Below are 26,149 nucleotides of genomic sequence, written 5' to 3' on the forward strand. Positions count from 1 at the left end.
CCATTGATATCCCACAACTCCTGAGACTGCACTTCGTTCACCAGCTGCTGCATTTTAGCTTTCCACTCGGAAGTTGCAGCGACTTCCATCTCTTCTTTAGTGAACTTAGTCATCGACCTCCTCGATAATAGGTCGGACCATGGGTCTAGGAGAGACCATGGCAGTAGGTTTGAGAATTTTTTCAATTGCTTCTCTCACTTTTTCAGTATCTATGTAGACTGCACCTTGCTGTCCATTCACCTTGTAATCACGAATTCTGATAGGTCTGAAGGCGCCATCATAGTATCTAGCTTCTACTGCGTTGGAGTTTGACTGGTATGGCTGTGAATCAGCCTGTACCACTTCCACCTTATCTCCTTTCCACATCAACAACAACTGGTGCATGGATGATGGCACACAATGATTGGTGTGAATCAAATCCCTTCCTAGCAAAGCGTGGAAACTAGCACTGGAATTTACTACGAAAAAGGCTGACAACGAAGATCGGGACCCTACAGTGACGTTTGCTGGCAACACTCCCAAAGTTTTTGTAGATTCCCCGGTAAAAGCCGCCACCGAGACTTCGGTAGGAATCAAATCTTCAACATTCTTGCCCAATTTTTGAAGGATTCTGTAGGGTAGAATATTCACAGCCGACCCATTATCTATTAGTACTCTAGACAATGGTTTTCCATTCACGTGTGCTACAATGTAGAGTGGCTTGATATGCTTAGTCATTTCGTTGGTGGGTCGCTTCATCAATACTCTTTTCTCTTCATCGACAAGAACACCAATGCTCTCATCCACCATATCAGATTGAATGGATTCTGTACCATTTTGATCTCCAATAAATACATCGGTCTCACATGTCCTTTTGCGTTTAAACTCCTCTGGCAACATCAACGATCCAGTGGCACACTCAAATGAAACGAGGATCTGCCCCACCTTGATAGTAGCTTTCTTGACCTGTTTACTGTCTTCTTCTGATAACAGATCGTCATCTTCTTCCTCATTGTCTTCAGTAGCCTTCCTCCCAAATTTTTTCTTCTCGTTAAATGACTCCTCTACCCCAGCCCTACGTTCAGCAGCTTTTTAACTCAACAAACGTCGTTTTTGGGTTCTAGAAAGAGGCTTTGGGAATTTTGGATGTTCTACTCGCCTCCATACACCATCAGGGATTGCTCTGGGAGGAACAACAAAGCGGGAATTCCTCTCATATTTTTTATCAGTGTTCATAAGAGACGGCCTCTGTATTATCTTATGAGATGACTGCTGGCCACTTCTTCTCTCGTTATTCATCGACCAAGAATATGGGCTCCTTCTGAGGTACTGGTTCACCGGCCTTATGGCCATGGATTCCCTGTCATACCTCATATTCCTTCCAGTATAATGCAGATCTTCCTCACTGTAATAGCGGTCTTTTCCATGACAAGTTTCTGATTTCTTCTCTTTAACCTCAAACATCATTTTCCGAGGCACCCAACACTTCTTTACAGTAATTCTTGGCCTAATGGACATGTCCCTGTTTCCACTCCTCCTCCTCTCATTAATCAAGAAGCGCAAGTCAGTACTGCTCATGTTCACATTGGCTATCGGGGGAAAAGGATCTTCATCCACGATCATTGCTTCTTTTTTCTCGGGGAATTTCAAGATCCCCTTGTTGATTCTTTCCTGCAAGACATTCTTGAAAGCCCAACAAGCATTAGTATTATGATTGAAGGAATTGTGGTACTTACAGTAATCTCTCCCTTTCAATTCCTCCCTAGTGGGCAGCTTATGGTCTGGGGGGAATGTTATAAACTTTTCCTTCACTAAATGATCAAAAATTTCCTCCGTCCTTGATGCATCGAACGTATAGGGAGTTTGCGCTGGAGGCATGTTTTTCTTGGAAAATTCTTCATTCTTGCGCTTCAACAAAGGGACAGTGCGTGATCCGGAATTTGCTACTTCTGCCAACGCAATTTCCTCCACTTCCTGGAAATAAGAGCCCACTGTAGACTTTCTTTTATGACTCTCCTCTCGTAACAATTCCTCATACTCTGACACTTTGGCAGCAAGTTCATAAAAATCACGGAATTCTATCCCTTGGAACTTCTTTCTAAGTTCAAAATCAAGTCCTCGCTGTGCCATCTTCACGTACTCTGATTCAGGGAGGAAAACTCGGCATCTGCTTCTCACCTTCTTGAATTCGCAAATAAAATCATTAGCAGATTCCCCCGGTTTTTGGACCACCCTTGACAATTCCGCTATACTGATCTCCGGCATTGTTCTGAAGAATTGTGTATGGAACTGACGTTCCATATCATGCCAAGTCATTATAGAGTTCCGAGGCAGCGTTGCATACCATGTGAAAGCAGTGCTGGTCAAGGAATTGGGGAACAAACGTAACTTGTAATTACAAAAGTTCTCCAAATTTGCCAATTCCCCGCACTGAATTGTAAACCTGGCCACATGTTCTACTCTGGACTGACCGTCTTCCCCGGAGTATAACGTGAAGTCTGGAATGCGGTATCCTCTTGGATAAGGGTTGTCACGATCCACAACATCAGGATACGGTTTATGGAATTCTGGTCGGTTAATTGGCCTCACTCCTGGGCCATACAACTCTTGAATAACATCACGTACCATCTCAAAATCCACAACTGGAGTTTGTCGTAACTGGTAAGGAGGATAGATTGCCCCCCGAGTGTTATTCCCTGAACCTGGCGCTGGAAATCCACGCATTCCCCCATCACCATACATCCCTGGATGTGAGTTAGGAGACGTCACGGATAACACATTACCAGCCATTTGTTGGCCATTGTTGCAGTTTTGGAACTTCAATCCGAATTCTTCATCCCTCTTGTGCGGAGGAGTGTATCTCCCTCCCCTGGCAGATTCTGGAATTCGTGTTTCCCCCAAGCGGCGATTTTCACCTGCTTGAGAAGTTCCTGATCCTTGGCTTTGATCTTTTAGCAATTTAACGTCAGTTTCTTGGAGTTCAGCATTTTCTGGTGTAACAGCCTCTCCTCTTACAGATTTCCTCCATTCCTTCATTTCTGCCACAAATTCCATCATAACAGTAGAGAAATTTGGGTCATTTCCTTGAAATCACAGCGGATATTTTTCTCCATAGCCAACATAAAGTTCAGCGAAGACCCGTCACCACCAGAAATAGCAATTCCTTCTTTCATAGTTTCTTCCTCGAACTGGTGTACAAGCCTTTCAACCGTTCTTCCTTCTACATCAGTTTCTTCCTCCTGTGAACGATGATTTTTTCCATGTGATGGAGGAATTCCTTCATTCTTCTCAGTACGCTTTGGAGGCATTTGGTCCCACTGAGCGTGCCAACTTGTTTGTCACGAAAATTGCGGGCGTGCCAGGCACGTGTTCGTGTCAAATTTGTGAAAATAATCTGACTTCTTTTACCAAGCGTTGTGTTTCTCGATTCGATCGTTCGTTCTAATTCCCTCGAAATGTCTCCAAAAATAAGAACATAAAATGAAGAATATACTGAAATTAAAGGTGGAATTCATAAACAACATCAATATTCATTATGCTGCCATGAATTGGATCGACATTTTTACAAGAAAGTCGGAGGAATATGCGAAATATGAAGAAACTAAAATACTGGAAAATGAAAAATGAGCGTGCAATTGATGATAGAATTCTGCAGAGCTTTTACTGTAGATTTTTTGTGTGTAGTTGTTGAGAGCGTTTTCTGATCGTCTTCACCCACTTTTGTTCCAATCTGTACGACAGTTTTCCCTTCCCCCGTCACTCCACGTTCGTCCACTTCCTTCCACGTCGGGCCGTGGCAGCGAACTGCTATCACGTTTCTTCATTGGGCCACTGTATTTTTACTTGGGTTTTTTCTCTGTTTGGGCTGTATCTCCTGGGCTCCCAAGACTTTGGCTAAATTACTACAAGTTGGGTAATGACCCATCTATTTGGGCTAAACAATTAGCATTAAATATCATTTGTATGATATCAAGAGAGTGTTTGGTAGGGGTGATAAGGTGGATTTATTTTTTTAACCTACCTTATCTCTCGTTTGGTACGCGTGATTATTTAACCAAGTCAATACCTCATATGAATGATTAGTTATATTAGGGGTGTGTTTAGTTGGTGTAATAGGATAAGTGAATGATTAATAATTAGAGTGATTAAAAAATGAGATATATAGATTAATAGTATGGTTGGATAAATAACATGGTGTTTAGTATGATTTTAAAATGATGGATTAATTTTGTCAATTTTATTGCAATGACCAAAATGCCCTAAATGCTAATTAAATATGTATTTTTAAAATAATTTGAGTAATTATTTCCTAAAATTGCTTTTGACTTTGGATAACAGACTTTGAATCATGCCACAATATTATTTGATTTGAAATTTGAATTACCGACTTCAAATATTGAAATAATATTTTTTGTGATAAAAGTTGAGTATAAGTTATTTTTTGGTAATTCAGAATCTATTAGCATATTTTAAATATAAACATTATTTTATATAACTAGCAAACTTTTGCAGCATATAATTTAAAAAATATGATATTATGGAAAATTAGTATTTTTATATTATAAGATTAAGATAATTTTTAAATTTAATATTTGAAGTTTTATTTTATTGTATTATATTTTTTTCATTCAAAAAATATGATATTATGAAAATAAGTATTTTAGGAAAAAAATTGATGTACCACGAGTGACCATAAGTTACTCTTCCTTTATGTATACCGTGAGTAGGGTTTTGAAATAAGAGAAGGAGAAAAAGGTCATTTGTGGTGTGATGATAATTTATCCCACCTAATTTATTAGATTAATAATCAAACAATTAATCATAAAATTAGATTTTAAACCAAGTCAAAAGGATTATTAATATATCTTAAAATTTTAACCAAACATTAGATAAAAGTGTGATTATTTATTTATCATAGGTGTGTTAAAATAATATCTCCTCATCCCATAGGATTATTTATCCAACTCTTAATCCTTCCTATTTTTTCAATTTTACCCTTCTCCTATATCCAAACTCACCACCACTTCCCGTCACGACCACCGACAACCGCCGCCGACTGCCGGCCGATCGCCGCCAGCAAGTGCCGAGAACCAGCCGACGCGGGACCATCGACCGTTGCCGGAACGTCGTCGTCGCCGCCGCCGGAGTGGAAGAAGAAAATAAAAAAGAAGAAAGGACAATTTTGTCCTTTCGTCAAAAAATTCAAAATTATCCTACACTTAAAAATCATACCAAACATAACATCATATATTACATTCCTACAAAAATCATTTTCTTACTAATCATTAGTTTATTTTATCCTCCAAACCAAACGCAGCCTAAGTGTCAATATCTATGACGAATTCATCGTCCTTACACTTCACTATCCTATATTGTACATTTCTAGCATTAGTTGCTAGTAAAATTTCTAATTCACGTTTTACTTCTTCTTGTTCATCAATCTTTCTTTTAAAAAAAGCCCACTTAATTATTATTAAATATATTTGTACATTACTAGCATTACTTACTAATAAAATCGTTAATTTGTGTTCCCTCTTCTTCATATTCATCAATTTCGTTTTTTAAATATCGCACTTAAGAGTATTTAACGGCTCTTAATATATCAACCTATGATTGACCGTGTTTTTATCTCTTTTAGCCAAGCTTCAAACTTAAACGAGTTTAAACGATATTTGATCAAGTTTTTTTAGAACAATGCTATGTATTATATATTGGTTTTGAAAATTAATTTTTAAATACACACGTTTCTTCCTATCTTGTCCCAATGTTATAAAAATTACATTTTTTTTTCATTCACTCTAAAAATATATTCATATATTTATATTTAATTTTGTTTATCTATTATCAAGATAAAATAAAAAAGTTCTTTATAAAATTTAATTTATTGTTTCAATTATTTTTGAGTGAGTCTTATGTGAGACCGTCTCACGGATCATAATCTGTGAGACGGATCAACCATACCCATATTCACAATAAAAAGTAATACTCTTAGCATAAAAAGTAATACTTTTTCATGGATGATCCAAATAAGAGATCCGTCTCACAAATACGATCCGTGAGACCGTCTCATACAAGTTTTTGCCATTATTTTTTCAGTACAGGTGAAAAGCGGGTTTTTATTAAAAATAATTTAATTTTTTTAAAAAATTCAAAAATATGTAAAAAAAAAAACCTTTTCAAAACGACTGTAATCTGCGCTTACGGAGCGCGGACGCTGCTTACGTGGAGCAGCATCCGCGCTTCGTAAGCACGGACGCTGGTATGCGTAAGCGACAGTTTATTTTAACGACGGAATATATATCACAACCGTCGCTAATTAGCAACGGTTGTTAACATCCGTCGCAATTTGCGACGGTAAAAAGAGATGTCGCTAATAGCGACGGTTTTTTAAACCGTCGCCGATTCAAATAAAACCGTCGCTATATTTTAATCGAATTATTATCCTCTTTCACCGGATGCTAATAATATGCATGCCGTGAATAATAATATTGACGGCGAGCGATTAATGTACGCGTGCGCTGCGAAAATTGCATATGTTATTAACAACACACATAAATGCACGCAGTAGTTATTACTATCTGCAGCGTGCTTTTAATGCACGTTGCGGATAGTACTATGCGCAGCGTGTTTTTATGCACGTCATTATTTCTGTCAAGTACAACAATATTAACAAAAAAAAAACGATGCAGATCTCGTAAATAACAAGTAATATTGAATAAAAAATATCAATAAGAAATAGAAATATTGAAAATAAAATAATGAATATATATAAATATAATTGATATAAAATGGTGTTATGACTTGACTCAATTGTTATGCTAAATAAATTATATTGGGTTGACAAATTTGGCCCATATATAAAGAGTTGGGCTCTCGTGTATTTCTAATGTTCATATACAATTTAAATTAATATATTCATTAAATCGATTAATTCGGTTTAACCGATTTTTTGAAATTAAAACCGAAATCAAACCGTAGCGTGAAATTAAATCGATATATTGTTGTATTTGACAGAAATAACGGCGTGCATAAAAGCACGTTGCGAATAGTACTAAAAGCACGCTGCGGATAGTAATATCTGCAGCATGCATTTATGTGTACTGTTAATAACATATGCAATTTTAATAACATAAGCAATTTTCGCAGCGCACAATAAAGACACGTTGTTAATAGTATTATTAACGACGTGTATGTTTATGTGCGCCGTTAATAGTAAAATATTTTTAAAAAAATCATGTCTGGACATTAACGACGTACATTAATCGCACGCCGTCAATATTATTATTCACGACATGCATATTATTAGCATTCGGTGAAAGAGGATAATAATTCAATTGAAATATAGCGACGGTTTAAAACCGTCGCCCACAGCAACGGTTTATAACCCGTCGCTGGTAGTAGCGACGTCTTTCGTACCGACGCCAATGGCGACGGATTTTAACAACCGTTGCTAATGAGCGACGGTTGTGATATATATTCCGTCGCTGAAATAAACTGTCGCTTACATATACCAGCGTCCGTCGCTGATATATATAGCGACGGTTTTTTAACATATTTTTGAATTTTTTTTAAAAAATTAAATTATTTTTAATAAAAACCCGTGAAAAGGACAACAAATGTGTGCGTATATATATTATTTATTTAATTAAATAATATATGAGAAACTGGAATATCCTCCCCAAAATTAATGTCTGCATTGTGCTCCGAAATACTTCCTGTCACGCGACATCCAACTTCCTCCACACGGGAGGTGCGTCACCCACACCAACGTCGCGTACCCCGACTTTCAAAAAATCACACAAATTTCAAAATTCAGAAAATCCCTCCTTCAAGGTAAAACTCCTCCTGCCTATATAAACTCTTCATCTTCTCGCAGTCCACACCAATAATAGCGAGCGAACCCAACAATTCTCTATACCTATAGGAGCAAACATCTGTACTTACCTCCATTTTCATATCCAGAAGCTCACAAAATGCGTGAAATCCTGCATATCCAGGGTGGCCAATGCGGCAACCAGATCGGAACGAAGTTTTGGGAGGTGGTGTGCGCGGAGCACGGAATAGATTCCACTGGAAGATACAGCGGTGACGATGAACTGCAACTGGAGCGTGTGAATGTCTACTACAACGAGGCGAGCTGCGGGAGGTTTGTTCCACGCGCCGTGCTCATGGATTTGGAGCCTGGTACTATGGACAGCGTCAGATCTGGTACGTACGGGCAGATTTTCCGACCTGATAACTTCGTTTTTGGACAGTCCGGTGCAGGAAACAACTGGGCGAAGGGTCATTATACCGAGGGAGCGGAGTTGATCGATTCGGTGCTCGATGTGGTGAGGAAAGAGGCGGAAAATTGTGATTGTTTACAAGGTATTCTTTTAATTTGTGATGCTTTTGTTTTTTAAATGCTTATTTTCGCCTGGGCTTTATGTTGCTTTGTGGAGTTTTTTTAGCTAATTTTTTCGATGACAATGCACTAAATTAAATGGTCCTCTCTATTGGGGTAAACTGTGATTTTTTAGATCTCTAGTTGTATAAATATTTTTCTCTCATTGGATTTGTTTTGGTTACAGTACTTCATAAGTCTTTATGTTAATTGTAGCTATACTTTTGTATTAAGGTATGAAGCAGTGGCTAAAAAATATTGAGTTTTTTCTTGCTTGTGGTCATTCATTGAGTTATTAAAAAATTTGTGGAGTTAAAAAGAAATTGGCCCTTATTTGTTTTCGTTATATTCTTTCCATGATCTGTTTACCATCTAATATTGTTATACATGACTGAATTTTTTTTAAGATAATGTGTGTATGAGGTGTTGAAAGTGTTTACCGAGTGGTGGATGTTTATTCTTTTGCGGTGTTGATTTGATTCAAATTTTGTTTTCTTCCTGTTCCATTTTTAGGTTTTCAGGTCTGCCATTCTTTGGGAGGTGGAACAGGATCAGGGATGGGAACTCTTCTTATTTCTAAGATCAGGGAAGAGTATCCAGACCGCATGATGCTTACATTCTCTGTCTTTCCATCCCCTAAGGTGTCGGACACTGTTGTTGAACCCTATAATGCTACTCTATCTGTCCACCAGCTTGTCGAGAATGCGGACGAGTGTATGGTGTTGGATAATGAAGCACTCTATGACATTTGTTTCCGAACTCTTAAGCTCACCACTCCAAGCTGTAAGTTTGTCTTCTTATATATCTCTTTGAATTTCTAGTGATAAGTGCTCTATATTATTGTTAGTTCTTATCCATTAGCTTGAATACAGCATGTATTTGTTAGCAATGATGTCGTCGTTCTCAATTTTTTGGAGCTTTTGAAGTTGCTACAATATTGATATTTTTGTGTCTTTTCAACGTATGATATGCAGTTTCTTGTAGATTTCAGGGGGGATGTTTCCTGTGGAATTTAAACTAATAGAATTATATCAATTTAATACAAATTTGATTATTCTTATTAAAGCTGATAACAATCTTTGCTGAAAAGTTGGAGATCTCAATCATCTGATTTCTGCCACCATGAGTGGGGTGACTTGCTGCCTCCGTTTCCCTGGCCAGCTCAATTCTGATCTCCGTAAACTCGCTGTCAACCTCATCCCATTCCCTCGGCTTCACTTCTTCATGGTTGGGTTTGCTCCACTCACGTCTCGTGGTTCACAGCAATACCGATCCCTCACTGTTCCCGAACTCACCCAACAAATGTGGGATGCAAAGAACATGATGTGTGCGGCTGATCCTCGCCATGGTCGTTACTTGACTGCCTCAGCATTGTTCCGTGGCAAGATGAGCACCAAGGAGGTTGATGAACAAATGATCAACGTTCAAAACAAGAACTCATCTTACTTTGTTGAATGGATCCCTAACAACGTCAAATCCACCGTATGTGATATTCCTCCAACTGGCCTTAAGATGGCATCGACATTTATTGGTAACTCCACTTCGATACAAGAGATGTTCCGTAGGGTCAGTGAGCAATTCACTGCTATGTTCCGTAGGAAGGCATTTTTGCATTGGTACACAGGAGAGGGCATGGACGAAATGGAATTCACCGAGGCTGAGAGCAACATGAACGATCTAGTTTCTGAATATCAACAATACCAGGACGCAACAGCAGAGGAAGGATATAATTACGAAGACGAAGAGGATGTCGAGGAGGAAGCGTAAATTCTCGCCATGTTTCTAGTTTTGTAATGTTTTGTTGTGTGTTTTAGGGAGCCTGCTTGTTTAATTGCTTTTGCTTGACGACTTCTGCCTACCTGAAAATATTGATGTGCTTTGTTGGACGACATTTACTCACCCATAAAGCAATGCTCGGTTCGTGTTCTCTCTACTTTTGACCGAATGAAAATGTAGGTTTTGCTGTGTTTTCCATAAATTGCAGGGAATTTGTCTTATCTGCAATGTTTTATGCTCATATCTGTTATTGTTATGGGAGTGTTGGGAAATCTTTCGGGGGAAATTTTTTACCTACACACTCTTCAAGACCTCTCTTTTGGTATGTGAGTTTAATTATTAATGTAATGGATGATAGATATATTTGGTGTCATATTATTTTCATACCCTTTTCTTTTTTATAAAAAGAAAATGGAAATATGTTTTTGGAAGTTTGTCTGTATTAAGTTTTCCATTTTAAAATTTAGCTTCAAAAAATTGAAATTGATGCTTTTCTATGTAGTTATTATATTTTGGTGACTGTTTTGAGTCATAGTTGATTAAACTATAGATTCTCATAAAATTATTTTAGGATTTACATCTTAGTCACAATCAGTACATGATAAAAAGAACCATTCATGATATCTTCTTCGGAGTTTACAAGAATAAAGCAATATTAATCTTTCCCAATGCAAAATACCATCTTTCATTGTTCCAAGATTTACTGCTGCTGACCAACTGAGCTAAGCCCATGCGGACAAATACCATCTTTCATTGCCAATAGAGCTTAAGGCTACAAATTGTTGACAATTATACAGAGCTGAAGGCCACATTTGGTCGCACATTTTCTTGCTCTAAGCTCCAAATTTGGGAACCTTAGCAATAGAAATCTGTGCGAGGAAGTGCTCTGCAACAATTCTCCGTTGGATTTTCCCAGTAGCGGTTTTCGGGAGCGAATCTGTGATGAAAACCTTCTTTGGGACCTTGAATGCAGCAAGATTTTTCCTGCAGAACCTTGAAACCTCTGCTTCATCCAAGTTTGATCCTTCTCTGGGAATTACAGCACAATTAATCTGAAAAAACAGGCACAAAAATCATATTAGCGCTGCTGAGTGCGAAATTTCAGTATGTCGAATTCGATCATTTTAATGCTTCTTAGTCTTCTGTATGTCATTTTATTTACGCGGATGCGTGAACTTCAAGTGAGTACCATGAACCAAGTTTGCGAATAAAAGATCTTTCTGGGTCACTTTCGAAGTAATGGGTTGTTCTTCATCGTGACTAATTTTTTGTTTGCAAGGGGAAAGTTGTAATCTTTGAAAAAGACATTAAACCATGTCCACGGAAAACACACAGCTAGAACCACCACATATTTTGCAAATCAAGACAGTGAAAGATTTGGCTTTGAAGGCGATTTATTTTACCTCTTCCCCATACTTGTCATCGGGGACTCCGAACGCCACGGCCTGAGCGATCTCCGGATGGGACAAAAGAACGGCATCAACTTCAATCGGCGATATCTTTTCCCCTGCAATTGTCGAAAAATTTAACGACACTTATGCTTAGGTGTCACCTCGCAAGATTTTACGTAATTTTCACGAGAGTGAGTCTCATGTCAGACCGTCTCACGGATCATAATCTGTGAGACAGGTCAACCCTACCCATATTCACACTAAAAAGTAATACTCTTAGCATAAAAAGTGATACTTTTTCATGGGTGACCCAAATAAGAGATCCGTCTCACAAATAATACCCGTGAGACCGTCTCACACAAGTTTTTGCCTTTTCACGATAGCGAAATAACATCTAACAAGAAGTTGCATATCAGGTAGAACTTTTCAAACATTGCCTTCAAAGAAATTTGACCACAAAGTTCGAGGAGAATCACGAGCATATACATTGACCACGCAATTTCCCTATCGTCATCTTTTCAATAATATATTAGACTTATTATGTATAGGTACAAGTTTCATTAATCTATTTGAATAAAAAATAAAATATAATTTACAATAAAAGAAGGGCATCACCATCAAATTCATCGGGCACGGGAATAACTAGTACAACTTTACCTTTGTGTTCAAATTATTATTTATGTCATTGAACACTAGCGCTCAAACGAACGAAAACGTCCTATGATACCATATTCGTAGAATAATTCTAATTTATACCGACTCCTAAGTAGACAAATAAGTAAATGAAAATAATCTCATACAATTGGAAAAGAATAAGCCAAGAACAAATAATTACCTCCACGATTGATCAACTCCTTGATCCTCCCTACAAGATGCAAGTAGCCGTCGGGATCGAAGAAGCCGACGTCTCCGGTATGGAACCACCCGAATTCGAAAGCCGATATATTAGCATCCGGATTATTCTTATACCCTCTAGTAACATTTGGACCCCTAATGCAAACCTCCCCATTGACATTAGCCCCTTGAACCACCCCCTTCTCATTCAATATTCCCATTTCTTGACCCACGGGTTTCCCGACCGACCCGGGCTTATGCGGGCCATCCTCGGGTAAAGGGTTCGAAGCCATCAAATGGGAAGCCTCCGTCATGGCGTATGCCTCTAAAACCGGTGCCTCGAATGCCTCCTCTAGCCGTGCCATGATCGCCGGCGCCAATGAGGCACTGCAGCTCCGGATGAACCGGAGTTTCGGGTAAAACGGTTCGGGTTTGGAAAGGTGGCGGTCGAGTATGATTTGGTGGATGGTGGGCACGGCGGTGTACCAAGTGGCCTTATACTTGTTCATATCCGACCAGAAGGTGGAAGCGGAGAACCTGCCGGCGGCGGGAAGAGCTACGGCGGCTCCAGCGCCAAGAGAGCTCAATAAACCGGCTAACAAGCCGTGGACGTGAAACAGGGGAAGAACGATCACGGTGGAGTCTGATTCAGCGATTTTATACACTTGTTTAATGTTCTGTATAGATGAGTACAGATTGTTCTGGGTTAAAGGGACGCCTTTGGGTCGGCTGGTGGTGCCAGAGGTGTGGAGGAATAGGGCGACGTCGGAGGGTTGGTTTACGAGTTCAGACAGGGAGTTAAGGTCTACCCCGGCCGGAGATGGAGAGAGTACAATACCAGAATTGGCGGCTGGTAAATCGGCGGAGATATGACCGATGTTTAGCTTCGCCGCGGCTGCCTGAGCGGGCTCGTTGCCTTCTTTCGAAGTGAGAAGAAGCTTAGATTCAGAATCTGATAAATAGAACTCGAATTCGTCGAACGTGTAGGCGGAGTTCAGCGGCGCCGCCGTGGCTCGGACTCGAATAACGGCCAGAAACATCACCACAAACTGCCATCGGATATTAAAATTCATCAGTTCATTCAAATTGTTCAATCAACACCAAGATCGAACCAGAACAACAACCAAATAAAAAAGGTTCATTTTTCCAACAGAAAAATCTAACAGAAAGAGCGTGAAAACGGAGGAAACACGAATCAAACACGCCTCCACCCAAATCAAAGAGAACCCATCTCGAAAACAAACGAGTCAAAAACTCACCTCCACTGTGTTGGGAAAATTAAGCGCAACCACATCGCCGGGTCTCACACCAGCTGCAACGAGCTGAGCGGCGGCCTCCTCCACCATCTGATTCAGACGTGAATGGGTGACATCGAACTTCCCGGATACCGAAACGGACCTCCGGGAAGGGAATTTTCCGGCGACATAATTCATCAAGCCGGTGAGAGTAGAACTAGCCATTTTTAATCAAAAAAATTGGAGAAAAACCCAACGAATCTTGTATGAAAACGAACACAAAATCACAAAATACCGAAAAGGGTTGTGATAAATAATCGTGGGTGAAAAGTTTGATGCACGAGTGCGTATATATAAAGGGAGAGGGTGGCATTGGTTGCGGGGAGTGTGGTGTATTTGTGCCACGTGGCAACTTCCCCCTGATTTTAACATGCTTCTCAAATTCACGAGCTTCACTCCACATTCAATTAAAATATTGTTTTAAATTCTTTCAATTTCTATTTCTAAAAAAAAAAAAAAAAATTAGTACACGTATTGCATGTGTTTAATCTGCATTGCATTTTCGTAATAATTTTAGAAGTTAATTTAGTTTCGAATCTTATATATAACTAATGTTCTGATCCTTTTTATTAACGTATGACAATCAATAAGATACGGCTAAGTGTACGTCATCGAGGGTTTTTGTGATATCTTCTTAGGCAATTTATGCATTCGCATTTGCTCGTCTAATTTGGAAATTTTCAAACTAGATGTTGTATGTTGGCTTGTCAAGTTGAAGGACGTCTTCTTTGTTACATGCCAAAAGGTGAACAAGTTTCATCTTCTTCGTCACATTATAAAATTATTTTTATTAATTCGACAATTTTAAATATCAACTATTTTTGACAAGATATAACGTGACATCAAACACATTAACAATTCACATCACTATATCATCATTATCAATTTTCGATAACATATAATCATTTTCCAGACGTCATGTTTGAATCGCTCTTTTTTCATAAAAAATTATTTGTGTCGAAATATTCACGCACAAGTTAGGAGTGCTGATGTTTGAATGAGAGTGTAAGGAAGGAGTCCACGAATAAGTGTCCCAAATAAGAAAATTAAGATTGACAGGCACGTGGGGTTGAAGTTTGAACCCACCCAATCTTGACCAACACAAGTTTCATTTTGAGGTTAAAAACCAAATGTCATTTGGCTTCTTTTTGCAAAAGCCAAACTTTAAAACCAAAAGCCAAATTTGTCAAAGAAGACCCGACTCTTGGCATGGGTTCGGGCCCTTCTCTTCTCCAATCATATTTTTTGTTAAAAAAATATTATGATTTCTTTCTTTTATGGGGATTTTTTCTGTTAATTAAAAGAAATGAATAATTGTTTAAATTATTTATTTTATACTATATAAAGAAGAGTGAGTCTATCAAGAAGAGTGAGTCTCATGTGAGACCGTCTCACGGGTCAATCCTACCCATATTCACAATAAAAAGTAATACTTTTAACATAAAAAGTGATATTTTGTATGTGTGACCCAAATAAGAGATCCGTGTCACGAATACGACACGTGAGACCGTCTCACACAAGTTTTTGCCTATAAAAAATACATACGACCTCGACCAAATTGTTAATTTGTCATTCTCTTCCTATCAAGTTTCGATCATTCTAATATTGCTCAAGTCACTTAAATTATTATATGACATCTGTCAATTTTTATATCACTTAAATTTTATAATATATTATATTTTATTATAAATTTTCTCTATTGTCCGTATAAAGAGACAATCGAGATGGTGGTAATATTTGGCTAGAATTTTCTAAGATTCCAAACCACAATTACTCCTATGGCTAGAAGTCCTCGAGAAAATTATTGGTCTAAAAGCATTGATTTTGAATTTATCATGCAATAATATTTTCAAAAAAAATCTGTAATCTATTCTTTAATTAATTTCAAACAAATTAAATTTTAAATTCGTTGAAAGATCAACTAAGCTCCACGGCTCATGAAATAATAGGTTGATATATATCTCAGCATGAATTTCATATGTATTTTTTTTTTCTTAGAGAAATAAAACTATAAACTTTAAATCCATCATTTCTATGTTTATATAATACTAGTATTTCATTTGTGTGATATATTGAGTGTTATTTTAAATAATGATTAAATTAGTAAGTATTAATGTTTGAATAGTTATTTAAAATTATTAAGATAATACAATGAATATATTTAAATTATAAATATTATTCTTTTTTGTAAATGATTTTTTTTTTACTAAATGAAAACTCATACAATATTATTTGGAACATTAATAGAGAAAAGGTTTTTTGCATGCAAGTTTATATGTTAAAAAAAATATAAGAAAGAAATTAAATTTTTATGTTGACACATGCTTAGAATTAGGGATGCAAATAAATCAAACCGTTTGCGAGCTATTCGAATCTCGGCTCGACAAAAAGCTTGTTTGAGTTTGTTTGTTTAGATGGCTCTTATGCTCGAGCTCGACTCGTTTTGGTGGCTCGTAAGCTAGAAATTGGCTCATCTGTTTAGTTGACAAATAAAAATATTAGTACTAATGTCAATGAAATGAATTGAACACAAAACATAATTGAAAAAAAGGTGAATTTACATACATAGTCACAATTACATTTTTTTTTATCTTACTGACATATCATTATACTAAAATGTTCTTTAAAACATAATAAATTAACGGAAATACACCAACTTATTCTTTTTTCTCCAAAAAAATTTACATCACTGAGTCATATACGTTGAATAACTTTGCAAATTATTATCTTAAAATATTGTATTAAATTGAATATAATGAATTTATATTGATTAAAATATAAAAATTATTTGAAACACAACGAATGTAGTATTAAAAGAGTGAAATTTTCGCAATGTTATTTATATAGTGATATCAGTGTATGATGAATATTTTTTATCTGGATGCTAGGTGTATTATTCTGAGATATTCAATAATATAATGAGTTTATGTTTTTTAGTTGTTAATTTTGTCGTTTTGATTATTTATGAATGAATTTATATTTTTATGACTGATTCAATTCATAGATAGATTTAATTTTTAAAAAGCTCGAATCAAGCTCAAAATCGAGCTCAATTCTATGCTTTACGAGCTCAAAAACGAGCCGAGCTCAAGCCAGACTTGTTAAACATGATAAACGAGCTATGAATGAATCAAGCTCGAGCTCAGCTTGATTAACATGATAAACGAGCTTTTAACGGGTCGAGTTCGAACTTTTCTCAAACTTAGTAATTTCAATACAAACCGAGCTCGAGCATGATAATAAAACTCGAATCGAGCTCGAGCTCGAGTAATCTTAAACGAGCTAAACAGAATTAACATAATTTTTTTAAACCAAAAAATATTATATATATATATATATTATATATATATCTATATATATATATATAATTCATATTTTGGCCTCAAATTTTATCAGGTTGTCATTTTTACAAACTTCGACTTTGATCTCCTCGATTCCTAAAACCGATCTTAAATATATAATAAGATCGAAGATAAAAATTTAGAAAGAAGTGAATGAACTGTTATAAAACTATAACAAATAACGCGAAACTCACTGTGTTAACATCCCAAGTTAATATTCCAATACAACTAAGTAAAATGTGCTAGTGAAATACTTTAAGTGTAAAAACGACGTATTAAGTGAATAAGATATATAAATATGCAAAATATTAGTTCAAGTTAATGAGCGAACAACGCAAGTAATGATATATAAGATAAGTAAAATGACTGAAAGTAAAGGGAGACAGAAACTTGTTTGAGGAAGTTCGAAAACTAAGCTTCTACGTCTCCCATTCTCCTGTTTCTAAATATTCACTATATATTTGATCGAAAAAACCTTTTGTACAAATCCATTTCAGCTCGATTCATCAGCCCTAATGAGCAGAAACTCTTAGTAACTCTTTTCTTAACTTGGTTCGTTCACAAACAATTTACTGACAGCTACATCGATTCTTACAGTACAACGAAACTCGTGATAACAAAAATGAGTGAGAATACAAAGTGCACAATATGATTCTTAATCGATCTGATACAATTTTGTGCGTAAGCAAAAACAACTTAAGATAAATCTTTTAGAGAGATGTTGTGTAACTTGAGAATGCCTGATGAAGCTAAAAACCAAAATGTTGCAGTAGTCTTCTTCATTCTTGATACATCCTCTTTTATAGGTGTTGGTTCCCTAATATTAATAATAAAGACGGTATTCACGGATGTACATGGCAACCGCCAATTAAGCAGAGAGTACCACATGTCCTTGTCATGTTTCCAAAAATAGCAACAACCAATTTAAATTTCTTGGAAACTAGCTAAAAGGAAGGTAACTAACATATCTTTTTTTTTTTTTATATCTTTGTTGAAAACACTTGAAATAAACTCGGGGATAGTATGTTTTCTTTAGAGAATTTGCGAGCTGATCTGTCTTGGTACAAATTAATTGTGGACAACTTGGTTCACTTCAAGCTGATGTAGATATTTTTCAGATCGAAAGAGTTTGACAACTCGAATTATTTGTCCGTTTTTAACTTATAACAGTGTAATCGATCAACATTATTGATATTCTTTCAGCGATAGTCTTGTTTGTCAGCTTAGTTCAGTGATATGCATGTATTAATTTAGCTTAAGTCATATCAGTTTTAGTTTATGATCACCAAAACTTATGTTTAAATAACGATATACAAACTCAGAATTTAACTTCACTCCCAAGGTTTTATTAGTAATTTTAATTGTCATCTTCTCTCGTTAATCTATTTCTAAAGAAAAATATTGTGTGTATTAGTTAGCATTAATTAATTCAAATTTCTAGTTTCTAACATAAAGTAAGACATTAAAATAAAAATAATAATGATATTTAGAAGTTTATACACACACTACTATCTCACCCCATGCGAGGAATGAAACATTAAAATTAGTAAGTATGAAAGTTTGAAAAATTATTGATATAATGATATTATATTTTTTTTTTACCATTTGTGTTCATATTCAAATAAGGTTAACAATCATGTCGTCAAATTAAAATATTTATAATTGCATTCGATATATTGATTGAGTTTACTAAAAAAATAAAAAAAAAATCATATATTAATTTTCTATCAAAATTTTAGAAGATAAATAAATATTTTTCAAAAACAAATCATTTATTAGATTAAAATTTAAGATTTTTAATTATTTTCTGAACATTTTAAAAATATATATACTAAATTTCTAATTAAATAATAATAATATACATACATCGAATATTATCATAATACGAATTTCAAGTCACTAATAATGATGTCATTTAAAATTCATTAGACTTTATATTATTATTGTATAAATAAGTAAATTTTGTATTTGCTTTTTGATATATTATTTCATTCCTCCATTTGAAGTCAGACTTCTACACGAGAAAAATCACAAACATGATTCACGTCTTTGTTCATGTCTTTCAGGCCCTTGTTTGTTGGTAAGCCGTGATCTCGCCGGGGCAAGGGCGATCGTGACTTAACAATTTACCACACGGCATCATTTACACATACTAACATTTGAACTAAAAATTTTGTGATCGGATCTCTAAAATCTATAATTTTTAAATTTTGAAATATACAAAATAAATATTCAAGAAACTTTTCTTAAATAAAATTAACACAAAAACTCATGTCAGATCTTCTAACGAGTTAATTTTGTCATACTGATCTAAAAAAAAACAATTTCCGATATCAACAAGACGTGGTCTACTGGAAAAAATACATGGACCATCGATGACTTACAGCTCATCTGACACCAAAATTTAAATTTGAGAAGATATCTAAAGTTCGAGATCTGATTGTGAAATCCTTAGTCCAATTAAAAAAACATGACCATCACATACAAAATAAATATAAACTATTAAATTTATCGTGAGAATAATCCTCGTCGTAGCATCTTATTACCTTAGCATAGGATAAACCTTCGTATTCTATTGTCCAAAAATAACAGACCACGTACGTACTATATTATGTAATATCATATTATATTATATGAGCTGGTCCAAAACTATACATGCCCACGTATCTACATCACATTACATTACATTATATTATATTATATAGTTATGACCTAATTTATCGTATAAAATGAAGAGGGTGATACTTTTTAGATGTCTATGAATTTATTTGTGAGATTACTAACAACGTGATTATTATCATAGTCCACAGAGCAACAAAAACTCTGTAAACTAATTTAGCATTACCTTCAAATTTAAATTTATAAGAAATAACTAATGGGTTAATGGGTCGTCGTTAACCCGACCGGATCCGACCAAAATAATTCAAAATTGTTCTTGTAAGAAAATACAAGAGCTGAGACATTCATCTTCAAATTAGACAAAAAAAAAATCATATCACAATTATTAAGCATTTGGATTGTGAAAAATCAATTCCCTTCCGTTCGTGATCAGCGTCGTGACATTGAAGTGTATTAATATCTCCGAAATAAGGTTAGTAATTCAACTACAAAGATCATAAATCAAAGTATGAATTTATTCGATAATCATATACGAGATTTGAGTGTATGGCTTCCGTCAAAATTCAATTATGTCATTAGGAGGATATTGACATGAGGTAGCATAATTTCACTTACACCACTCTTTATTACGGTATTAGATGTGATTTGATCAAATTACAGATTCAAGTTTGAAATATGAACCAAGGGTGCACTGCCATGCTACAATTCAAATCTTTTATATCGTGTAATAAACTAACGATATGTGTCATTTGTTCTCCTAACAAGATAAATAGACAATTATTGGTCTCCAACACTTTTTATCTCAATAATTATATCAATTTACAATTCATGAGAGTCGAACATATAACATATGACTTTGATATTCATTGTAAAATCGAATGTTCCAACCTATACTTGAGTATAACAAATATTAAATATCGAGACCTAAATATTTGTATGACGTTGTGTTTTGTTGTAACGAATAGATAAAATTATTCCATTTATCACCCATTGCTTCTATTTTTAAGGCCCAAGTCTAAGCTCTTCAGTGGGCTTTCGAAATGACGTGCAAGATCAGGGGTGCGGTATGTGAAAAGTGAGACTACAATATCATATTTGATTTATAAAATACAATTATATCGATTCATCTTACTAACATTTTTTCGACGAGAGCTGTTACACAGAGTTTTCCAAATGTTTTTTTACCTGACTAACATCGTTTTGCATGCTACTATATCTGTCCGAAAGTTTACATAATGTACACCGATATATAGTGATTGTGAGTTTCATCTTCATAAAATAAATAAATATGACATCTTTAACTACTCTTTACCGTAAGATTTTTTTTTATATGAAACGAAATATAAACAAAATCGAAACTCAAATATAAAATTGATGAGAAAAAAGTACTATAAGGTTGCGTTTGGTTGGAAGGATATGATAAACTAATGATTAGTATGTAAATGATAAAGAAAATGATTGTGATAGAATTGTAATATATGATGTAAAATAATATTATGTTTGGTAAGATTTTTAAGTGTAGGATAATTTTGAATTTTTTTATGAAAAGACGAAATTGTCCTTCCCCTTCGCGACGGCGACAGTGGCGGCCGGCGGCCGGCGGAAATGGTCGATCGGAAAAGGTCAGCAGGTGAGACGGCCGGAAACGGCTGCCGGAAACTTACCGACGGATTCTCAAAAACCGTCGCTCATAGCGACAGTTTTTGAGAAAACAATCCGTCGCTAATAACGACGGTTTTTGAGAAACCGTCGCCGATTTTGTTTTGAATTATTTTAATTACTAAAAATTAGACATTTAGCAACGTTTTTTAAGCACACCGTCGCTAATTGCGACGTTTTATAAACAAACCGTCGCTGTCGGCCGGTGCTCGCCGCGGTCGGCGGTCCGTCTGTGGTTGGCCGGCGGCGGTCGGCGGCGGGAAATGGTGGTGAGTTTGAATTTAGGAGAAGGGTAAAATCGGAAAAATAGGAGGTATTAAGAGTGGGATAAATAATCCTAGGAGGTGAGGAGGTATTATTTTAACCTACCTAATATAACCTAATCATACCTAGGAGGGATAAGGTAGGTTTATTTAAAATTGAACCAAACACTTGATTGGGCCGGATAAATTAGTCTATCACTTCTAATCCCTCGAACCATACAGGGGTGTAATAGAATTATATTAATTCATTACTCATAGTGGTATCTTACATTACAATATAATGTGATAAGACAAAAATATGTCACGTTATGCCAATCACGTTGCACACCTCGAACCTCAACTTATTTATTATCTGGTTTGTAAAGACAAGTAAAACACATTACAAATCTGCGGCCCAAACTTCTATACCGTGGGGTTGGGATCAAATCGCAGAATATAAAAAAACAAAACAAAAACAAAACAAAACAAAAACCGATATCGTATTTCAACTTAAATAACGGCGATGATGAAGACAATAATCTAGAAAGGTGGAAACGCAGGAGCAGGGGCCGATAGGAAGTTATGAGGAGCAAGCCTGGGTGAATCTGGTCCAGGCGCGACGAATCCCGAGCTTTTGATCTCTACCATTCCGCGGCGGGCGTTTGCTCCTTGTTCTTTACATAGCTTGGGAAGATAGATGCCTACTCATGGAATGAAATAATTAATATTAATCATTTCAAGAATCACAAAAACTTTTATAAGACAGCATCACAAACATAAAAAAATAATTAATTTTTACGAGAAATATGGATAGTTGAAAGTACTGAATTACAGATAAAATCATCGAAATAAATATATTATGATATTGAATAACATGTATCTTCCTGGTAGTTTGATTAATTAAATTAATTTTAATGAATAGTACAAAAAAGTTTTTATTTACATTAAAATTTGAGATAATCAGCATCTCGATATAGATTAAACGTTCGACCCTACAGTGAGATCTAATCGCTGAAAAAGAATTCATGTATATTTTACCTTCTCCAGCAGCAAGATTGAAGTGAAGATCGACAACGTTGGGGCATTTTCGATAGCATTCATCCGAGCAAAGCTTGAGCGCGAAACGCGATTCGAGAAAAGAGTCAGACGAGATCCCGAGCGTGTTTCTGTCCAACCCACACGCATTTACGCATTCATCTGTTTCGATCAAGTTCTTGTATTTGTCGGCCTCGATCTCTGAAGTGCGGCACATGTACACCTCCTCCCCGCTTCTGCGCACGATCTTCTCCAGCACACATCGCCTCCCGGAGGATGATACGGCAAACGAGCACCAATTTTTGTCAAGATTCTCGCACTCCACATTGGCTGACAAGAAAATGGAGTTTACAGTTTATTTGGATTCAGTTATGAATTTTTAGATTTCAAAATCTTTTGATTTACTGTAAGCTTATACAATGTGTGCACACGGGCGCTACTAATATTAGACAATGTTTTCATCAATGTGTAAAATGTTGTAAGCCAAAGAACGACTCACCTAGAATACCTTGCACCAAGAAGGCAGATACGAGAGCAAATATAATTGAAGATTTTGAAATCTTTTGTGAGGCCATAAATGCTTGTTTGATAGACAAATTGTTTGGTTAAATTGGGAGCCTAAAATCACTTGAAGAAGTTTTTTAGCAACAAGAGAAGAAATCGATATCAATCCAATGCAAAAAACATTGGCTAGATGGGACTCATTTATACATGAGATAAGGGTGTGGAAAAATATAGGTGGAAACTCTACTTTTTCATTAAGTTTGTGTTAGAGCCAAGACCTTGCTATTATGTCAAAAGTTATATGTGTTAATCAAGATATAATTTTATTTTCTTATACTTTTGGTAGTACAGAGTGCACATACTTGAGTGCTAATGGGTCGGACTGTTAGACTCATAAGTCCGAGGAAGTGTGCGTCTATGTGCTGATGTTGTCTCATATCCCTTATAGATCACTATTACATTTTTCCTATCATCGTCCATGTTCCCAGTAGAGACAATATTACCTGTTAAGATCTGACGTCACTCTTTTACGACCCACCTAGCTAACCATATCAAGCGGCACAACGTCAACAACTTGACATATGATAACTTCTCAGGAGGTTACTCATCCTATTGTTACTATAAATTATATACGTTTAACACAACAATTTGACACATTCATATAAATATACGAGGAAACTCAATTTTCCAGAAAGTTTGTCCATTGATTTGAATTTTAGGTATATGAGAGAATGGTATCTCTCCATTAATAATATGTTTAAAAGAAAAATAGAAAAAATTATCCTTGATATTGCTTTTTTAAGTTCTATAACAAAATTATACATTTACTTTGAGAACGTTAATATTTACTAATTATTTTTGCTAAAAAGTTATACTATATGCAAACTATTATTATCCATTCCGTGCACAAAAAAGGTCAGTAAAATCTATTTCTTGAAATTGATTATCGAATAAAATTACATAAATGGTAAATTTTAATATAATTACACGTCATAATGCTCACTAATAATTCGATTTTGCAATTTATGCTATGCAACTAATTCTATTTCAAACTTGGGATAGAAAGTGGGAAACTTTTCTATTACTAATATAGTCTTGAAACAATAATGTGCAATTAAAAAGAATTTCATAAAAAAGAAATTTGTAACACAAATATAATACAAATAACTACAACAAATTAAAAAGAGTGTCGGGAAATAAAAGTAAAAATAATAATTTTTTTCCACCAATATAAACACATTACTTGTAAAATCAATTTTAAACTTTCACACCCCAACAATCTAGAAAAATCTAAGTGATGGTTCAAACAAGACTCTCGCCGTGTACAACAGGCCTTTGAAATTGGAATTTTAGTTCACAAAAACTTATTTGATATAATCTCACGGGTCAATTGATCAATTTTATGAGACGAATATTCTATTTGAATAAAAAAAATATTTTTTTATGTCATTATTTTTTATTGTATATATAAACACGATGGACTTATTTCAGGAAAAAAAAATACGTGAAGACTATATCATAATGCTCGTATCAGTTTGTTAGGCCTATTCTCTACTCAATTAATTAATGGCATTTACTGTGGAATTAATTAATGTCAGCTTCCCCCTCTGCTAGTTGACTTCATCCCCGATTTAATATATTCGATTTCATAAAATTAATTTGGAATTCCTTTGTAACCACGAAGAATGTGTGACAATTCAAATTCCTCATAATTCCTTCCATGTTAGATACTTACACGAAGAAAACACAAAAAGACAAATTTAGAAGACTATTATTTACTATTATCCCTCTTTATCAATTATGTACAAGCTTCACCGCACATTTGAACTACGCAAACCATCTTTCTTTACGATAAGAACTAAATTAAAACGTTATATTTACTTCAAATATATATTGGAAAGCACCGCAAAATGTCACATTATTGTAACTTTCTATACAATATTGAATGTTTGCTGTGAATCCTATATTCGAAAAAGACAACTGGGATTAATTAAATGTGATTTTTAATCAAATTTAATTAATCTATCTATCTATATATATATATATATATATATATATATATATGTATATACTGAACCCATTATTTATGATGGCTTTAATTTGGTGGTCGTTGGGGGTGGGGGGTGGGGTTGGTTCATTTGGTTGTGGTTTTGAAAAACTCAATTAATTTCATTTTTTAATTATCGAGAATTGTGGAATTTATTCAGATAAGATATTTCTGTTTATGGGTTATTTATTTTAACCAATGAGTCGATAAATTTATTATGAAAACTTATATATTTTTAACTTTAATTATTGTAGAATTTAAGCCAGACATGACGTGAAATTATAAGGTGAAATATTTTCATTCGGGTAGAATTAAACTATTGACATGTGAAATAAACGTCAGATATTTTGTGTAGGTCAATAATTAGGCAGGTAACGGCCAAATATATTTGTAAATACAAATGCTGCCCAAATTCTATGTTTGCATTTATTGTACGTCTAAACTGGAAGTCTTCTAGCCCAAAAGTAAACCAAGAAACAGTCGGTAGCGGACTAGACTCCCATTGCCGGTCAATTATTGTGCACCACTAATCGCGCAAAGTCGGAAATAGATCGATAGTCAGGCTATTTAAACAATTTGTCTAAAATAAAGTATACATTTAGAGACGATTTTGGCCCTCGAAATCAATATGGATGAAGTCCAGAAAACCCATAAAGAATAGGGACCGAATTGGGATTTAAGCCCAGGGATGAAATCACAGAAATGATTTTGTTTATCTACGTTAGAATCGATTAATATGGGTGAAATGCTTAGTAGGGGTGTTAATAAACACTTTGGCTTTTGGAACTCTTTTTCGAATATGAATCAATTCTTTGAGTAGTGATCCTGAAATTTTATATGTCTATATCGATCAGTTAACTAATAATAATACAGAAATAAATTGAAAGATAGATTGAATATTCTGGCTAGGGTATTGCGATAACTGAATGAATAAAAATAATACACACGAAGATTTTTATGGATGTTCAGAGACTTCAAATGCTTCTACGTCATCCCTTTTATCATAATAATAAGAATTCATTAAAAGACTTTGATTAATTACAA

The 26,149-nt window shown here is 35.2% G+C and overlaps 3 protein-coding genes and 1 long non-coding RNA gene across 4 annotated transcripts; 2 read left to right on the forward strand and 2 right to left on the reverse strand.

Moving 5' to 3' along the window:
• The first annotated feature begins 7,771 nt into the window (after nucleotides 1-7,771).
• Nucleotides 7,772-10,417, forward strand: LOC140825985 (tubulin beta-1 chain). The gene is made up of 3 exons (XM_073188067.1): nucleotides 7,772-8,346; nucleotides 8,876-9,145; nucleotides 9,453-10,417. The coding sequence occupies exons 1-3, from the start codon at nucleotides 7,953-7,955 to the stop codon at nucleotides 10,127-10,129; spliced, it is 1,341 nt and encodes a 446-aa protein (XP_073044168.1). The 5' UTR covers nucleotides 7,772-7,952; the 3' UTR covers nucleotides 10,130-10,417.
• A 320-nt stretch (nucleotides 10,418-10,737) lies between these two features.
• LOC140825995 (oxalate--CoA ligase-like) lies at nucleotides 10,738-13,939 on the reverse strand. The gene is made up of 4 exons (XM_073188077.1): nucleotides 13,623-13,939; nucleotides 12,365-13,412; nucleotides 11,542-11,645; nucleotides 10,738-11,190 (listed from the first exon to the last, which is right to left on the reverse strand). The coding sequence occupies exons 1-4, from the start codon at nucleotides 13,821-13,823 to the stop codon at nucleotides 10,972-10,974; spliced, it is 1,572 nt and encodes a 523-aa protein (XP_073044178.1). The 5' UTR covers nucleotides 13,824-13,939; the 3' UTR covers nucleotides 10,738-10,971.
• Nucleotides 11,576-12,412, forward strand: LOC140826005 (uncharacterized). Its single transcript, XR_012116769.1, has 2 exons — nucleotides 11,576-11,683; nucleotides 11,878-12,412. It is a non-coding gene; the product is annotated as an uncharacterized lncRNA (long non-coding RNA).
• A 7,921-nt stretch (nucleotides 13,940-21,860) lies between the features above and the next one.
• Nucleotides 21,861-23,244, reverse strand: LOC140810993 (uncharacterized). Its single transcript, XM_073168915.1, has 3 exons — nucleotides 23,054-23,244; nucleotides 22,558-22,884; nucleotides 21,861-22,220 (listed from the first exon to the last, which is right to left on the reverse strand). The coding sequence occupies exons 1-3, from the start codon at nucleotides 23,127-23,129 to the stop codon at nucleotides 22,060-22,062; spliced, it is 564 nt and encodes a 187-aa protein (XP_073025016.1). The 5' UTR covers nucleotides 23,130-23,244; the 3' UTR covers nucleotides 21,861-22,059.
• Between the last annotated feature and the right edge of the window lie 2,905 nt (nucleotides 23,245-26,149).

This window comes from Primulina eburnea, chromosome 1 (assembly GCF_022965805.1).
Source record: "Primulina eburnea isolate SZY01 chromosome 1, ASM2296580v1, whole genome shotgun sequence".
Classification (NCBI taxonomy): domain Eukaryota; kingdom Viridiplantae; phylum Streptophyta; class Magnoliopsida; order Lamiales; family Gesneriaceae; genus Primulina; species Primulina eburnea.

Excerpts from the sequence above, each read along its gene's own strand:
- LOC140825985 (XM_073188067.1), top strand. The coding sequence starts at position 7,953 with ATGCGTGAAATCCTGCATATCCAGGGTGGCCAATGCGGCAACCAGATC. Across the intron at positions 8,347-8,875 it reads AAATTGTGATTGTTTACAAG|GTTTTCAGGTCTGCCATTCT; the intron begins GTATTCTTTTAA and ends TTCCATTTTTAG. Across the intron at positions 9,146-9,452 it reads TAAGCTCACCACTCCAAGCT|TTGGAGATCTCAATCATCTG; the intron begins GTAAGTTTGTCT and ends TTTGCTGAAAAG.
- LOC140825995 (XM_073188077.1), bottom strand. The coding sequence starts at position 13,823 with ATGGCTAGTTCTACTCTCACCGGCTTGATGAATTATGTCGCCGGAAAA. Across the intron at positions 11,646-12,364 it reads GGAGTTGATCAATCGTGGAG|GGGAAAAGATATCGCCGATT; the intron begins GTAATTATTTGT and ends CGACAATTGCAG. Across the intron at positions 11,191-11,541 it reads ATGACAAGTATGGGGAAGAG|ATTAATTGTGCTGTAATTCC; the intron begins GTAAAATAAATC and ends CTGTTTTTTCAG.
- LOC140810993 (XM_073168915.1), bottom strand. The coding sequence starts at position 23,129 with ATGGCCTCACAAAAGATTTCAAAATCTTCAATTATATTTGCTCTCGTA. Across the intron at positions 22,885-23,053 it reads CTTGGTGCAAGGTATTCTAG|CCAATGTGGAGTGCGAGAAT; the intron begins GTGAGTCGTTCT and ends TTTTCTTGTCAG. Across the intron at positions 22,221-22,557 it reads CAATCTTGCTGCTGGAGAAG|GCATCTATCTTCCCAAGCTA; the intron begins GTAAAATATACA and ends TTCCATGAGTAG.